Raw genomic sequence first — 18,310 nt, 5'->3', positions numbered from 1 at the left:
AATTCACTTCACACTTTATTTCACTAAGCTACTTGATATTAGAAATGGCAACAGCGGAGGATGAATGCCCCACAACAGGCTAGAGAAAAATAAGTAGCTTATTGACTACAGCGCAGACAACAATGGCGGCTGTACGCACATTTTCAAGACTTATGGAGATTCCAAATCCACTACAGCAGGAATTGAAAGGTAAGAAAAGTTGCTTCTGTATAATAGGTCGAAACAAAACAGCAGATAATGTCTCCTAATAGGTCCCATTTTGGGGTCCTTATACACACTCCATAATTTTACCCGGATGTTGAAGAACAGCACATCTGCCTACGATAGCTGTAACGTGCCAACAATCCATCAAGCGGTGTGGCTTCGTGCTTACCAAAGTCGTACTAAAACATTTTGATAGATTTTTTAAATGCCGTGTGTAATGTTCTATATTCTCAATGAAACATCAACATTTTGGGCTTGCTTGCGTCCTTTATTGAACAGGCGTCAAACTGCAGTCAGAAGTATATTTTGTGTGTCTATTGGTCACAATTACCATTACACTATGGATTTTTAAAAAAATATTCGAAATGGGTAAGCAGAACCAGATCTGTACATTAATGTACAGATTAATGTAATCCATACATTAGGCACATCGGGAGATAAGGCAAAATGTCAATTTTAGAGAAAATGAAAGGATTTTAGAAAAATATGGTAGTATAATGCTTTGTTACCTATAAAGAAAAGCTTGCATAGCTTACATGATCATACTTGCCAACCCTCCCGTTTTTAGCGGGAGACTCCCGGTATTCAGCGCCTCTCCCGGTAACCTCCCGGCAGAAATTTTCTCCCGACAAACTCCCGGTATTCAGCCGGAGCTGGAGGCCACGCCCCCTCCAGCTCAACGCGGACCTGAGTAGGGACAGCCTGTTCTCACGTCCGCTTTCCCACAATATAAACAGCTTGCCTGCCCAATGACGTCATAACGTCTACGGCTTTTAGAGAGTAGAGTGCACAACTGCGCACACAACAAGGAGACGAAGCAGAAGAACGAGGAAGTTACAGACATGGCAACGCCGTCGATGAGCAAGATGAAGAAATACGCTTGCAAGTGGCTTCATGGAAACAAGAATTTCAGTTCATCCAGGACAGTTCGAAGGGGAAGGGGTATGTAATTATGTTGCCTGTACATTTTGTAGAACAGACTTCTCCATTAAACACGGTGGCCGAAATGATATACTCAGTCATGAACGGAGAAGTTAAACAGGACAATACTGCCATCTACTGGATAGCCTCCGGAACACTGAAATTCAAGTATTTATTTTATTTATATGTATATTAAAATATATATACATATATATATATATATATATATATATATATATATATATATATATACATATATATATATATATATATATATATATATATATACATATATATATATATATATATATATATATATATATATATATATATATATATATATATATATATATATATATGTATATATATATATATACATATATATATATATATATATATATATATATATATATATATATATATATATATATATATATATATATATATATATATATATATATGTATATATATATATATATATAGCTAGAATTCACTGAAAGTCAAGTATTTTATATATATATATATATATATATATATATATATATATATATTCACCAACTCAAGTATTTCATATATATATATATTATATATATATATATATGAAATACTTGAGTTGGTGAATTCTAGCTGTAAATATACTCTCCTCTTAACCACGCCACCACCCCGACCTCCCGATATCGGAGGTCTCAAGGTTGGCAAGTATGCATGATAGTATAATGATATACTATCCCCACCTTCTACCTTCCTAGTCACGTCCGTTGTGTCCTTGGGCAAGACACTTCACCCTTGCTCCTGATGGCTGCTGGTTAGCGCCTTACATGGCAGCTCCCGCCATCAGTGTGTGAATGGGTAAATGTGGAAATAGTGTCAAAGCGCTTTGAGTACCTTGAAGGTAGAAAAGCCCTATACAAGTATAACCCATTTATCATTTATTTTATATTACTCATCTTTAATGCACAAAATGGATTCAAATGGGCCTTCCATCTGTAAATGTTTCTGTATGGTATATATTCTTGTTTGACCATTTCATTTATTTGGGAAAAGGCAGTCCGCAGTTTGAAATCATTACAGTTTGAAAGGTAAGCAGTTTAATATCTTGGCATTTTGTTCCATTATTGTATAGAGGTACGTACTGAACCGTGACCCTGATACAGAGTGAACTGGGAGGATGCCGTACCTTTGCAACCTCTAGTGCGCACCAGGCATGTTTTTTTTAATAATATTATAGTTGTACCTTGGCTTAAGTCCCCCACCTTGAGAATTCTTGAGATGTCCCATTTTTTGCTTTAAGTTGTATATTAAAATTTAGGTTATGATTCAAATTCAGATACCTAAAGAACCAGAGTTCCTTTTAACCGAGCCTTTAGTCTTTGTTTGAGAAATGTCCCACAGCTAATGCAGTATGTTGGCTGAGTGCAGGAAGTGATCAGATATTTAAAAGGAAGTCGGTAGTTCTATAAATGAATCAGAGGTTGCATGTACAGACACACAACTTCAGAAGGCCGGTTGCTAATGGCTTCATAGTTTTCCTTCAGCTCTACAGTCATCTTCACCAGCATTTACAGAGATTAGGTTGCGTTTCAAACAAAATAATTGTGTCCATAGACTTCAATATATGTACTATCTTCTTTGTTCTTGCATGCACACATTTGGAACATCCCTGCTTGGATAATTTCTTCAGTCTCCCTGTCATTTATTCATTTTATGGGATTTTAACAGAAAGAGACATAATATCAACAGAAGGCAAAATAGTGAAACAAAGGTAATAAACTTGTATTAGTTTGAGTCAAACAAGTATCTGATCCTCTACCAACCAGCATGAATTGTGACACCTGTTATACAAAACCCAAAACCAGTAAAGTTGTCACGTTGTGTAATTCGTAAATAAAAACAGAATACATTGCAAAGCCTTTTCAATTGAATAGACTGCAAAGACAAGATATTTAATGTTCGAACTGAGAAACTTAATTTTGTTTGCAAATAATCATAAACTTAGAATTTAATGGCAGCAACACATTGCACAAAAGTTGGCACATGGGCATTTTTACCACTGTGTTACATGGCCTTTCCTTTTAACAACACTCAGTAAACGTTTGGGAACTGAGGGGACCAATTTTTGAAGCTTTTCAGGTGGAATTTTTTCCCATTCCTGCTTGATGTACAGCTTAAGTTGTTCAACAGTTCGGGGTCTCCGTTTTCGTATTTTACGTTTCATAAGCAATGGAGATATAGTTCAAAGTCGAGCAGCAGCACGCCACAGCAGACCACGGCGGGGCCGAGCAGCAGCACGCCACAGCAGACCACGGCGGGGCCGAGCAGCAGCACGCCACAGCAGACCACGGCGGGGCCGAGCAGCAGCACGCCACAGCAGACCACGGCGGGGCCGAGCAGCAGCACGCCACAGCAGACCACGGCGGGGCCGAGCAGCAGCACGCCACAGCAGACCACGGCGAGGCCGAGCAGCAGCACGCCACAGCAGACCACGGCGGGGCCGAGCAGCAGCACGCCACAGCAGACCACAGCGGGGCCGAGCAGCAGCACGCCACAAACGAACGCGAAACATCTGGAAAGGAAGAGGCTCATGCCGCCGTCGCCCGGCTACACAGCAGTGAGGCCCGCACCAACCAAGCAGGGAGAGGCCCGGCTACCGGCCAGCAGCGGCGGCACCACCACCTCACTGCGGCGGGACCAGCAGCTTTCTCGCGGCGGCAAGTGACGGCAGCAGGGCGGCGAGGGAGAGGCCAGGCTGGCGGCTAACGGCTAGCGGCTGGCAGCAGCGGGACCATCTCGTGGAGACGAGACCGGCAGGTGACTGCGGCGAGGCCCGGGAGAGGAGAGAGGCTGGAGCGAGGCTTGCCAGGCCGGACGGGACCCCATCGGTGGGAAGGCGAAAGTGCAGTGACGCGTCTCGGCAATTTGGGTTGTGAGTTTTAGCCAGTAAAGAAACCGAACTGAAATTAAGAAGAAAACCAAGTGAATTAAGAAAATGAGTGCGAAACACAAGAAATTCGAGGAAGACTTGGAGGAGATCAGAAAATCGCTTAACTCCCTGTCGGAGGATGTAAGGACAGTGGCCAAACAGCAAGACACACTCATGGAGTTGTTGACCGAAATCAAAATGCTGAAAAACATCATCAAGGAAAAAGACAAGAAAATTGTTGACCTAGAAGCAAGAATTGACGAAATTGAACAGTACACCAGAATGGACGATTTAATTATAAGTGGACTAGAAACCAAACATCGCACATATGCAAGAGTGGCCGGGACTCGCAGCAGGGACGCTGACAAGGACGCCGAAGCCCCGGCAGACGAACTTGTGACACTTGAACGGCAAGTAATTAACTTTTTTTCCAGTAAGAACATGACTCTTCAAAGTGGCAGCATTTCAGCGTGCCATACTATCCCCAGGAAGGACAGCAGAACCAACCCAGCCATTGTGATCCGGTTTGTAAATCGGAAACACAAGACGGAGTTACTACGGCAGGGAAGGAAGCTGAAGGGAACTGGGGTTTACATCAATGAACATCTTACCAAGAAGAACGCTGACATTGCAAGACAAGCACGCATCCTCAGAAAAGAAAACAAGATACAAGCAACATGGACACGGAACTGCAAAATCATGATTCGGCTAAATGGACCATATGAAGAAGCCAAAGTTGTCATGATCCGAGAGCTCCGCGACTTGGATCAATATAGATGAGACCTGCTAGACTTATGACTGACACGGCTCATCCTTGGCTGGAGACGGGGAAGGCTACGCAGCGAGAAGGTGAGACAACTGAGAATCAAAAGTTTCTAAGAGCTGAATACATGGACTATAAACTGTATGACTTTGAAAATGATGTTGACCCAGAAAACCATCTGTTCAACTCAATCAATGCTACATGTGACTACTACACAGAGGAACAATTCAATGACAATGTTAGTTTAGATAATACATTTTCTTTAATACATTTCAACTGTAGAAGCTTATATGCAAATTTCTCAAAGATTGACGAATACCTGAAGACTCTAAATGGCAAATTCAAAATAATAGCACTTTCTGAAACATGGATCGATAAAGACAGAGGTATCGATTTCTCCATTGACGGGTATGAGTTGTATCACTGTAGTAGAAGAAACAAGAAGGGAGGAGGTGTGGCCCTGTTTGTTGACTGTGAATTGAAATGTAGACCTGTGGAATGTATGACAGTGGTAATTGATGATTTATTTGAATGTGTAACTGTAGAGGTAGAAATAGATAAGAAGAGAAATGTTATTGTTACGTGTATGTATAGGACACCTGGGTCTAAAGTAGAAGCATTTAATGATAGTTTGGAAGAATTATTGTGTAAGGTGAAGGAAAATAAAACATTTGTCATGTGTGGCGACTATAACATAGACCTGCTAAGCTCACCCAGAAATAAATCAACAAGAGACTTCTTGGATGTGGTATATAGTAGAGGGCTTTATCCATTGATCACCAAACCCAGTAGAATAACGACAAATTGTGCAACGTTAATTGATCACATCTTTATAAATGACATAAAAAATAATATAAAAAGTGGACTAGTAATTAATGATATAAGTGACCACTTACCTGTGTTTCTTACTTATGACTGTCCAATTGATAAAAAGAGGGAGGAAAAAACTCATAGATATGTAAGGAAAAGAACTGAAGAGGCAATAAATAGGTTTAGGAAGGACTTATTTGAAACAGACTGGAATGAGGTGTATGGGGGAGAAGCAAATGCTGCATATGAGGCTTTTCTTAATATATATTTATCATTGTATGAAAAGCATTGTCCGAATGTATGGAAACAAAGAGACAGCTACAATAAAAAGCCTTGGATTATAAAGGGACTACAGAATGCTTGTAAAAAGAAAAACAAACTTTATAGAGATTTCATAAAAGTAAAAACAAAGGATGCTGAAACAAAATATAAGGTTTACAAAAACAAATTGATAACAATAATGAGACAAGCAAAAAGAGAATATTATAATAATTTACTAGAAAAAAATAAAAACAATATCAAAGGAACTTGGAATATTCTGAACAAGGTAATAGGAAAAACATCTGGGCCTACAAACCCACCAAGCCATTTTATCAATGAGGATAATAAGATGATAACAAATATGAATGAAGTGGCAAACGGATTCAATTCTTTTTTTGTGAATGTTGGACCCAAATTGGCAGAGAGTATTGGAGAACATAAAGATATACAGAGTGGATGGAGAGGGGGAAGCAAAGTGCTACAGTCCATGCTTCTAGGAGATGTTAGTGAAAATGAAATTGTATCGGTGGTAACAAAACTGAAAAATAAGACATCAACAGACAGTGATGGTATAGACATGATAATTGTAAAAAAGACTATTGACTGTATCATCAAACCTCTTTGTTATATTTTTAATCTTTCTTTTCAAACAGGGACCTTTCCAAATAAAATGAAGGTAGCAAAGGTAATTCCACTCTTTAAAACGGGAGATAAACATAGATTCACTAATTACAGACCAGTGTCACTACTGTCACAATTTTCTAAAATAATTGAAAAAATATTTGTAAAAAAATTAGATAGTTTTATTGAAAAGAACATGCTGTTGAGTGAGAGCCAGTATGGATTCCGGACCAATAGATCCACTGCTTCAGCTGTAATGAATATAATTGAGGATATAGCAACAGCAACTGATAATAAGAAATACACTATAGGGGTATTTATCGATCTTAAAAAAGCATTTGATACTATAGATCATTCTATATTATTGTCCAAGTTGTATTCATTTGGTGTGAGAGGAGTAGTTTTAGACTGGCTAAGAAGTTATTTAGATAATAGACAAGAGTTTGTGGATTTTATGGGTAATACATCTGAACAAATGAGGATTGAATGTGGAATTCCACAAGGTTCGGTTTTGGGACCAAAATTGTTTATTTTATATATTAATGATATATGTGAGGTATCAAAGTTATTGAAATTTGTATTATTTGCGGACGACACCAACTTTTATAGTTCGGGACACGACTTAAAAGCATTATCAAAAATTATTGAACAGGAAATGATTAAACTTAAGAGATGGTTTGATGCCAATAAATTATCATTAAATGTAGAAAAAACAAAGTTCATGATTTTTTGTAAGAGGAAAAGGGAGGAAACGATCAAATTGTCAATAAATGGAATAGATATTGAAAGGGTTTCTGAACTTAGATTTTTAGGAGTGATACTGGATGACGGTCTGACATGGAAATCTCATATTGCACATCTGCGGAAAAAGATGTCTAAGAGTATTTTTATATTAAATAAGGTAAAATATGTGTTAGATTATAGGGCAATGCGTATATTGTATTGTGCACTTATATTGCCATATATCAACTACTGTGTGGAAGTGTGGGGGAACACATATAAGAGTAACATAAAGGCATTGTATCAACTACAGAAAAGAGCTATAAGGATTATTCATAAAGTAGATTACTTAGAACACACTAACATATTATTCATTAATTCAGGTTTATTGAAATTACAGGAGCTAGTAAAGTTACAGACATTATGTGTCATGTTTAAGGCTAAAAGCAAAACATTACCAGCAAATTTACAAAAAATGTTTGTCATCACTTCTGAGAATGAAGAGCATAGAAGAAAAGGTCATTTCCAACATCAGTATTCAAGGACAACTTTAAAACAAATGTGTATATCAGTGGTGGGGGTTAAACTATGGAATTCTCTTTATAATGAGATAAAAGATTGTAAAAATATATTCAAATTGAAAAAAATATATAAAGACAGAACAATAAAATCATATGGACAGCCATAAGTGTTTACATTTTGCTTTATATTTATTAATTTACTTGTTTTTTGCCTGGTTTTGTATCTGTTTTGTACCATCCTGTGAGGTGTACCTGTATATTACTTCTTTTGTATTTTTGTTCGGTTTGTACTTCATGAAGTTTTGCACTTGTGTTTTTTTTGTTTTGTTTTGTTTTGTTTTGTTTTCGTTATATTTGGATGTAATTGTTGGTTCACATATCATTAAGTAAGACTATGTATTATGTGAAGGGGGCAGGAAAATATAAGATTTTTCTTCATCCTGCTCCTTCTCAGGCATTGGTGTGTAACGGTGTAACTGAATAATTGTGGTATAATTGTCTATCAAAGATGCACATCAATGAAGGAGATAAATAAAAATGATGATGATGATGATAATGTGCCACACATTTTCAATGGGAGACAGGTCTGGACTACAGGCAGGCCAGTCTAGACCCGCACTCTTCTACTATAAAGCCACGTTGTTATAACACGTGGCTTGGCATTGTCTTTCTGAAATAAGCAGGGGTGTCCATTAAAAAAACGTTGCTTGGATGGCAACATATATGTTGCTTCAAAGCCTGTATGTACCTTTCAGCATTAATGGTGCCTTCACAGATGTGTAAGTTGCCCATGCATTGGGCACTAATACACCCCCATACCATCACAGATGCTGGCTTTTCAACTTTGCGCCTAGAACAATCCGGTTGGTTCGTTTCTTCTTTGGTCTGGAGGACACGACGTCCACAGTTTCCAAGAACAATTTGACATGTGGACTCGTCAGACCACAGAACACTTTTACACTTTGCATCAGTCCATCTTAGATGAGCTCGAGCCCAGCGAAGCCGGCGGCGTTTCTGGGTGTTGTTGATAAATGGCTTTCGCTTTGCATCGTAGAGTTTTAACTTGCACTTACAGATGTAGCGACAAACTGTAGTTACTGACAGTGGTTTTCTGAAGTGTTCCTGAGCCCATGTGGTGATATCCTTTACACACTGATGTCGCTTTTTGATGCAGTACTGCCTGAAGGATTTTAGGTCACGGGCATTTAATGTTACGTGCAGTGATTTCTCCAGATTCTCTGAACCTTTTGATGATATTACAAACCTTAAAGGGTGAAATCCCTAAATTCCTTGCAATAGCTGGTTGAGAAATGTTGTTCTTAAACTGTTCCACAATTTGCTCACATATTTGTTCACAAAGTGGTGACCCTCGCCTCCTCCTTGTTTGTGAATGACTGAGCATTTCATGGAAGCTGCTTTTATACCCAATCATGGCACCCACCTATTCCCAATTAGCCTGTTCACCTGTGGGATGTTCCAAATAAGTGTTTGATGAGCATTCCTCAACTTTCTCAGTCTTTTTTGCCACTTGTGCCAGCTTTTTTGAAACATGTTGCAGGCATCAAATTCCAAATGAGCTAATATTTGCAAAAAAATAACATTTTCCAGTTCGAAGGTTAAGTATCTTGTCTTTGCAGTGCATTCAATTGAAAAGGATTTGGCAGTGGATTTATTTACGATTTACACAACGTGCCAACTTCACTGGTTTTGGGGTTTGTATATCCGTTAAACACAAATTTATCTATAGAAAGTACTGCTAATTTCGGCTCATATGTTGATAAAAGACACCTGTCATTAGAAGTTTGCTCAATTTAAACCTCTCTACCTCTGAGATTGAGATCCTGTAGTGCCTGCCCGGTCCCCCGAGTCAGAAAAGCACATGTACAAGCCCGTCTGAAGATTGACAAGTTTGACGATGAATGAATGATTCAGAAAAGGCTTGGAAGAATGTGACGTGGTCACATGAGACCGAAATTGTGCTCTTTGACATTTAGTGGACTGGACATGTTTGGAGGCAAATAAATGGTAAATACAAAAACAGCATCCCTACTGTCAAACATGGAGATGGAAACATTCTGCTTTGGGACAATTTCTCTGCCAAGGTTACAGGAGGATTTATGGCATATGAAAGTTAACATTCCTTTGATATGTCTTTTTCCTCGTAAAACGGCATTCTAATGACCAGAGGTTAGACAGTATATTATGCAGTGGTGCTTTACTTTACAATTTTTTGGGATGCGAGCCATATTGGCTTGAAATGAGTGTAAAAGTGTGCTTCTGATTCTTATTCACCGCTAGCAAATTCCACAGTCAAGAGCCGCACAACACTCAGAGTCTTACTCGGAAGCATTAGCTAATAACTACAAAGACAAAACTTCTGAATAAGTGGATAAATGTAATTGAAATAAAGAAATAACTAAAAAACATGCCGAAAGCATGCCATGTCACTGACTTGGTGAAGGAGTCTGAGCACAACACTGCTAGTCTGCAACATACTGAAGCAGCTAACGACAGCTAAGGGCCTTTTGACAGTGAGGCAGCTCGCAGGAGATAACATCAATGTTGTCTCTAATTTTTCAGGTGTTTGAGGAAATGCACAAACTCCCTGAGCATTCATGTGAGCAACATCTGACGTGCACACAATCGCCACACCATCATCCGCTGTCCAAAAGCTGATAACAAGGTAAATGTTTTATAATAATCAAATAACAAAGCAGTCATTTCAATTAGATTATCTTCTAATATAAGTGATTTGTTTTTCATGAGCTGTATGTTAATTGTCTGGGTGGGAAGAATTTGAGACATGTACCCGTTTCTGAGATCACATTTTGTCCCCCTTAAAACATTCACATTCTGCACAATGAGATGTGTGTGCTGTAGCACAAGCATGGGATGAAGTGTACAACTTTTGTCTGTAAAATACAGTACAGGCCAAAAGTTTGGACACACCTTCTCATTTCAATGTGTTTTCTTTATTTTCATGACTATTTACATTGTAGATTGTCACTGAAGGCATCAAAACTATTACACCTGTGGAGTGAAAACCATTTCAGGTGACTACCTCTTGAAGCTCATGGAGAGAATGCCAAGAGTGTGCAAAACAGTAATCAGAGCAAAGGGTGGCTATTTTGAAGAAACTAGAATATAAAACATGTTTTCAGGTATTTCACCTTTTTTTGTTAAGTACATAACTCCATGTGTGTTAATTCATAGTTTTGATGCCTTCAGTGACAATCTGCAATGTAAATAGTCATGAAAATAAAGAAAACCCATTAATTAAATGAGAAGGTGTGTCCAAACTTTTGGCCTGTACGGTATATCATTGCATAGTGTTTATTAACATTTATATAAAATAGTAGACTTAGACTTAGACAAACTTTAATGATCCACAAGGGAAATTGTTCAACACAGTAGCTCAGTTACAATGATGGAAAGTGTAAGGATGGAAAGGACAATGCAGGTATATATAGACTAATATAGCTATAAAAAAAAAATCTAACATATATACGAATATATACATAATATGTGTACAGAATAATTTATATACAGATATATTATATTATGTCTATAACATATATACAATATAAACCAATGACCATGTACAATATTACAGTATATACAGTATATATGACAGCAGCAGCATAAAATAGAGAGTAGGTCCAGCAGGAAATAGAAAATAGACATTATAAACATTATAAATAAAGAGAAGTAGCTAACATGTCAGGTGTCAGGTAATAGGCAGATGTCATCTATTGCTGTATGGCGAGTGATTATACAGCTGGATGGAGTACGGAATGAAGGAGTTCTTGAATCGCACAGTGCGGGAAGGAAGTTGCACAAACTGGGGCCTTTAGACAAGTAATCAGTGATCCAGGAGACAATGGATGAACTGACACCCATCCTGAGCAACTTGTCACTCATCAGAATTGGCTGAATGGTGTTAAAGGCACTGGAGAAATCAAAAAACATGATCCTCACAGTGCCCCTCCCACCATCCAGGTAAGAGTGAGCATGATGCAGCAGGTAGATAACAGCATCGTCCACTCCTACATGGGGCTGATATGCAAACTGTAGAGGATCCAGGGAAGGAGCCACCAGTGGTCTCAGCTGATCCAGCACAAGTCTCTCGAGGACCTTCATGACCTGGGACGTCAGGGCAACAGGTCTGAAGTCATTTGAGCCTGATGGGATGGGCTTCTTGGGCACCGGCACTCTGCAGGATGTTTTCCATAGCACTGGTATCCGTTCTAGCTTCAGACTCAGGTTGAAGATGGAGTGCAGGATCCTAGTTAGCTGAGCGGCGCAAGTCTTCAGGACCCAGGGGTTGACTTGGTCAGGGCCGGTCGGTAACCACATTCCATGATTAATGTCCATAAATTAACATGACACTAGAATAAGCAAACATCTAATTCTGGAGTTTGGTTGCACATGTGTTCGTTCATTGTGCTAAAATAAGCACAAGCTTATTTTAAATAAGCATTAAATTGCTTTTGCTGCTATAAGCTAACCTGCAAAACAGCAAAACGCACGCATAACATGCTGTTTGACATTAACTGTGTATGTGAACCGCATTAGTGTGTCGACCTGGCAGTTACAGTTCACGCGTGTTGTTGGAGTAGGCTGACTATTTTTGTGGCCATGAACACATCACTGGCTGAGCCAAGTGCGTGCGTCTTTTGGCGTAAATGAAAGAGAGCAAGTGGTTTCTTTAAATATGACATATATTTTGTTTGTTTTGGTGTGATTACAGCAGAAAGTGAATATTTTTGCTCGAAAGTAGTTTGTTGCTGATGTTGTTTTGGTGTAGTTAAGGCCAACAGTAATCAGTTTGATTGCTGATCAAGTTATTATTGATGCAGACCACCTCCTTCTCCTTAAAACGTCATTGTTTTATCTGTTGTGACTACTTGTTGTCACGTGTCACCTACAGAGTTGTATTGAACATTGTACAACATATATTATGTGTTTATTATATTTATAGTTTAGGTTGGATTTTGTGCGCTGCATAGATTTCAGATTTTCTTTGCACGGCAGACACGAGCGCAGTGCACACCTTATAGCAGAGCTGGGCAAATATTTTGACCCGGGAGCCATATTGAGAGAATGTATGTATCTGGGGGGCCAATGTGTATGTTTGTATAAATTAAATATACACATTTAGCTGTAAAAATCTGCAGTACAGCATGTGTGTTTGGGTCCCTTTTTTTCAGGAACACTAATACCTAAAGTCCCAATGTCCGATAGAATTCTAAAAATGTTATGACAGACCACCTCAATAAAAAGGAATGGAATTTTAAGTTTTTTTTTACTAAATAAGACACCCAAATGGGATTTACAATATCAGCTACGAACAATAAAACACTGACTATTAACATTTATTTACCATGAATTGATTACGTGGACCCCGACTTAAACAAGTTGAAAAACTTGTTCGGGTGTTACCATTTAGTGGTCAATTGTACGGAATTTGTACTGAAATGTGCAATCTACTAATAAAAGTTTCAATCAATGAAACAACATATGAACGTCGCTCCTCTTTTACTTCTCAGACCAGCTCCTCGATAGACATCTTTTACAATCAAGCAAAACACAACAAAAATGTAAGAAAATATGAATGCAAAGGGTAATAAACACCAACAATATGATATATTATCACTTTTATGCAGAAATTTGTTGTAAAAATTTGCTTCCGCATCTGTTCGTGACACTTGCGTTTCGGGCTGGCTGCCCTAAAAACAAACCCCGCCCACTTCGCTTTGTTCCTGGCCTGAGCTGCTGTGACGTAGATGACCGTAATAACTCCTATAACACTCAAAAGTGCAGATTTCAACCATTGAAATATTTTCTATAGTTCAAGACTTGCGGTCATTTAAAAACAGCACTGCACATCATAATGGCGGCTACAGTTTTGATGTTAAAGGTCTAAAAAAATTACGTAGAGCGTCCAGCTGGCCGGATTGAAAATCTTAATGGGCCCGCGGGCCGTATTTTGCCCAGGTCTGCCTTAGAGGGATAATTGGATACCATAGAAGTCTGATCTCCAATGTAAATGCTGTTATTACAATACTTCACAAAACCACTTTGTACTACATGCTATTGTATTGTTTTTATACAATATTCAGAATTTAGAAGTTGTTTTTATTAAAAATGGTGCTGCTGTTGTGGTATTGCAATTAACTGGAATCCAGTGTGCTGTGGGGCCCTATTGTACTGAATCACACCTGAGCCATCATAAATCAATCAAATCTTTAATGGACGTGTGAAAGTAACAATGTGATAAAGAACATTTTACAACAATCAATCTAGGGATCTACAAACCCCGTTTCCATATGAGTTGGGAAATTGTGTTAGATGTAAATATAAACGGAATACAATGATTTGCAAATCATTTTCAACCCATATTCAGTTGAATATGCTACAAAGACAACATATTTGATGTTCAAACTGATAAACATTTTTTTGTGTGCAAATAATCATTAACTTTACAATTTGATGCCAGCAACACGTGACAAAGAAGTTGGGAAAGGTGGCAATAAATACTGATAAAGTTGAGGAATGCTCATCAAACACTTATTTGGAACATCCCACAGGTGAACAGGCAAATTGGGAACAGGTGGGTGCCATGATTGGGTATAAAAGTAGATTCCATGAAATGCTCAGTCATTCACAAACAAGGATGGGGCGAGGGTCACCACTTTGTCAACAAATGCGTGAGCAAATTGTTGAACAGTTTAAGAAAAACCTTTCTCAACCAGCTATTGCAAGGAATTTAGGGATTTCACCATCTACGGTCTGTAATATCATCAAAGCAGCTAAGCCCGTGACCTTCGATCCCTCAGGCTGTACTGCATCAACAAGCGACATCAGTGTGTAAAGGATATCACCACATGGGCTCAGGAACACTTCAGAAACCCACTGTCAGTAACTACAGTTGGTCGCTACATCTGTAAGTGCAAGTTAAAACTCTCCTATGCAAGGCGAAAACCGTTTATTAACAACACCCAGAAACGCCGTCGGCTTTGCTGGGCCCGAACTCATCTAAGGTGGACTGATACAAAGTGGAAAAGTGTTATGTGGTCTAACGAGTCTACATTTCAAATTGTTTTTGGAAACTGTGGACGTCATGTCCTCCGGACACTCGACGGCAAGGTAATACAAAGCACATGCTACCTTTTTTTTATCACATCCACGGGAGCCCGCATTCTCGTTGTCTCTACTTCCGATAGAGCTGCAATCGCTTCCTCTTAAGGTATTCATGTGTGATTTCCACAAGCGTCTGTACCAACGGAAGGAGAAACACGGGCATGTCTAGATGACTCGCCTCCATATTTCCAGTGGTTAGCTCCGAGTTACGAAACCGCTTTATTATGAAACTGGCTGTGGCGCTTTCTTTCTGCCGTCACTTCCTGCGTGGGGCGCGGTCCGTCTGGCATCACTTCCTCTCCGAACTCAGTTTGTAAACGATCAATGAGTCCATACAAAGCTAAGAGCCGGAGATTGAAAAAATACATGGCGCACTTACCCGTGTAAAAAATTATCAAAGGAGGGGAACCTTAAACGATGATTTAGTGTGGCCAAAACGGGGCTTAGGTTAAATAATTATTCGTTTAAGGGGTTATCCGGCTTAGTGTAGACATAGCCTTAGTCTACCTGCTTCACCTTTCAATGGCCAATAGTTGGCAGACCCTGGTGCCCCCACACTCTGACCAAAACCGAGCAGGTCAGGGTGACAATGGAAAGATACTTGAGTCACCAGCGTGACTGCTGCCTTCTCCTTTGTTTCCACAAAACCCAAAGCACACGGATGCTTGTTCTAACTGTCCTGCATCTTTCTCTTTAACTTGTGTTTTCCCATTAATCTAAATTTCACAGTGAAAAACTAGGATGAATGACAGCTTGTGTGTGTGTGCAAGTGAGTGTGCTCACCTCTAGCTCTTGCTCTCGCTGCAGGGCGAACTGTTTGAAGGACTTGACAATGATTCCCGCATTGGAACAGTCATAGACAAAAATGGACGGGCTCCCCATCCAGGTTTGAAGGTCGTAAATGGACAATGGGATGTACTGGGTGTAGTTCTAAAAGAGCAAGAGAAAGACGAGAGAAAATGTATCAGGGTGGCGTTGCATCATAAAACTGCTTTGGCCAACCCTAAAGGGCTAATGACCATACAACTAAACACAGTGCTATAAAGGCGTTATACCATTAACACTGAGCATGCATATTCTCGGAGATGAATTATGCATCAAATATAGCTTATGGAAAAGAAGGAAGAAGAACACAGGAAGCTAAAAGCACACAAGGCTTGAGGGTGTCGGGGATCCGGAGGCAACAGCTAATCTTCGAAAGGGGCAATGAACTACCATACACAATATTTAATGTGTACACTTATTAGTTCTAGTATTACAGCACACACAGCAACTGTAATAAATGCCTTAATGTTTATTTATTAAGTTGGATGGAAAATTTGGCCACTGCAACTTCATAAGTAATAGTTTCCTCTTTGGAAATACTCACATTGTTGCAATTTCGGAAAAGGTAACACTGTTAACAGCGGTGTCCAAAGTGCGGCCTGGAGAACATTTTCGCCACATGGCACATTTTTCAATGGCCTTCAACATATTGTAAAAATAAATGACCGTATTTTACGGACCATAGGGCGCACTGGATTATAAGGTGCACTGCCGATGAGCGGGTATAGTCAGGTCTATTTTCATACAAAAGGCGCACCGGACTATAGGGCGCATTAAAGGGGTCACATTATTAATATTTTTTTCTAAATGTAAAAGACTTCCTTGTGGTCTACATCAGTGGTCCCCAACTACCGGTCCGTGGATCGATTGGTAACAGGCCGCACAAGAAATAAAAAAAATTAAAAAAGGTTTTTTTTTGTTTTGTTTTTTATTAAATCAACATAAAAAACACAAGATACACTTACAATTAGTGCACCAACCCAAAAAACCTCCCTCCCCCATTTACACTCATTCACACTCATTCGCACAAAAGGGTTGTTTCTTTCTGTTATTAATATTTATGATTCCTACATTATATATCAATATAGATCAATACAGTCTGCAGGGATACAGTCCGTAAGCACGCATGATTGTATTTTTTTATGCCAAAAAATAAATAAATAAATAAATAAAATACCAAAGTGTTTTCCATTTAGAAAAAAATTATAATATGACTCCTTTAATGAACCCTATAATCCGGTGCGCCTTATATATGAAAAAACATTTAAAAAATAGAGCATTCATCGGCAGTGCGCCTTATAATTCTGTGCGCCCTATGGTCCGTAAAATACGGTATATCTGTTCATTTATTTCTGCTAAAGAGTAAACGCGCTCAGGAAACCCTGAAGACACCTTCTTGCAAACTGATTGGAAGTGACATACCTTATTGAAAACCCAAATTTCTCCATTGACTGTGGGCCGTGGAACCCCATGACCATTGTAGTGAAAGAGAACCCGCTCCTCTTTGGCGTTGCGTCTCAGTGACGTGCATAGCTTCTTCACCTCGTCCACAGTTGGGTCCAGGCTTTGTTTGTAACGTGCCTGTAAAACATAAAGACAGCATGAGTGTATTTATGATGTTATTTTTTATGTATTACAACCTCATAATTCGGCTCAATCAACACAGTAAATGAGGATAAGACTATATTTTAAGTGAGGAAGGATCTCCATATACAGTACTTTTAGAAATCAATTATACACCACATTTATGCATTCAGCACTTATTATGCCTGCTAAACCCCCAGAGACAAGTCATAAAAAGCAAGCATTACATCCTCATAGCTCATGTTAAATGATGCAGTACCTATCGGCATCCAGTGGGCCTATGTAGAAGCCTCCACAAGTGAATGAAAGACACAGGAAAGAAAGCCCTAAGGTGGCAGGGACGTGTTCAGGATTACATAGTTATGCATATCAACACTGAGTAAAAATCCTCATCCTCTGTTTTTCAAGTGTCTTTATGCCTAGTGCCTCATGGGTCTGATGACACATAGAATAAATAGGGACTTACATAATTCCCCAACACATTGTACCAGCACTACGGTTGGTAAAGATGCAATGTTTTGAAGAAAAATAGCCCTAAATTGCATAACAACAAACATTTTTGACAATGACATTCCTATTAAGCAGCTTTGAGATTGTGTTTATAAATAGAATTAGTGGCAATACATCATTTTTGCCAAGTTTGCCTCTTGAGACCTCACTGTAGGCCAGGGGTCACCAACCTTTTTGAAACCAAGAGCTACTTTTTGGGTACTGATTAGTGCGAAGGGCTACCAGTTTGATACACACTTAAATACATTGCCAGAAATAGCCAATTTGCTCAATTTACCTTTAACTCTATGTTATTAATAATTAATGATATTTACACTTAATTGAACAGTTTAAAAGAGGAGAAAACACGAAAAAATTACAATTAAATTTTGAAACATAGTTTATCTTCAATTTCGACTCTTTAAAATTTAAAATTCAACCGGAAAAAATAAGAGAAAAACTAGCTAATTCGAATCTTTTTGAAAAAATTTAAAAAAAAAATGTATGGAACATCATTAGTAATTTTTC

At 38.7% G+C, this 18,310-nt stretch overlaps 1 protein-coding gene across 8 annotated transcripts in view; it reads right to left on the bottom strand.

Annotated features, from left to right (window-relative positions):
* rptor (regulatory associated protein of MTOR, complex 1) overlaps positions 1-18,310 on the bottom strand; it is a 401,659-nt gene that overhangs the window by 223,302 nt on the left and 160,047 nt on the right. For all 8 annotated transcript variants that reach the window (XR_009823861.1, XR_009823860.1, XM_062033466.1 and 5 more), the window contains 2 exons: positions 17,132-17,290; positions 15,668-15,814 (listed from right to left, as the gene is read on the bottom strand). Coding sequence is in view for 6 of the 8 variants with exons in the window: in XM_062033466.1 (XP_061889450.1) it covers positions 15,668-15,814; positions 17,132-17,290 (306 nt within the window). In the remaining 2 variants the exon portion in view is untranslated. The remainder of the gene's footprint in view (positions 1-15,667; positions 15,815-17,131; positions 17,291-18,310) is intronic.

The sequence above is a fragment of the Entelurus aequoreus genome, linkage group LG22, assembly GCF_033978785.1.
Source record: "Entelurus aequoreus isolate RoL-2023_Sb linkage group LG22, RoL_Eaeq_v1.1, whole genome shotgun sequence".
Classification (NCBI taxonomy): Eukaryota; Metazoa; Chordata; class Actinopteri; order Syngnathiformes; family Syngnathidae; genus Entelurus; species Entelurus aequoreus.
Note: the sequence above shows the minus strand (reverse complement) of the source record. Positions and strands in the feature narration are given on the sequence as shown.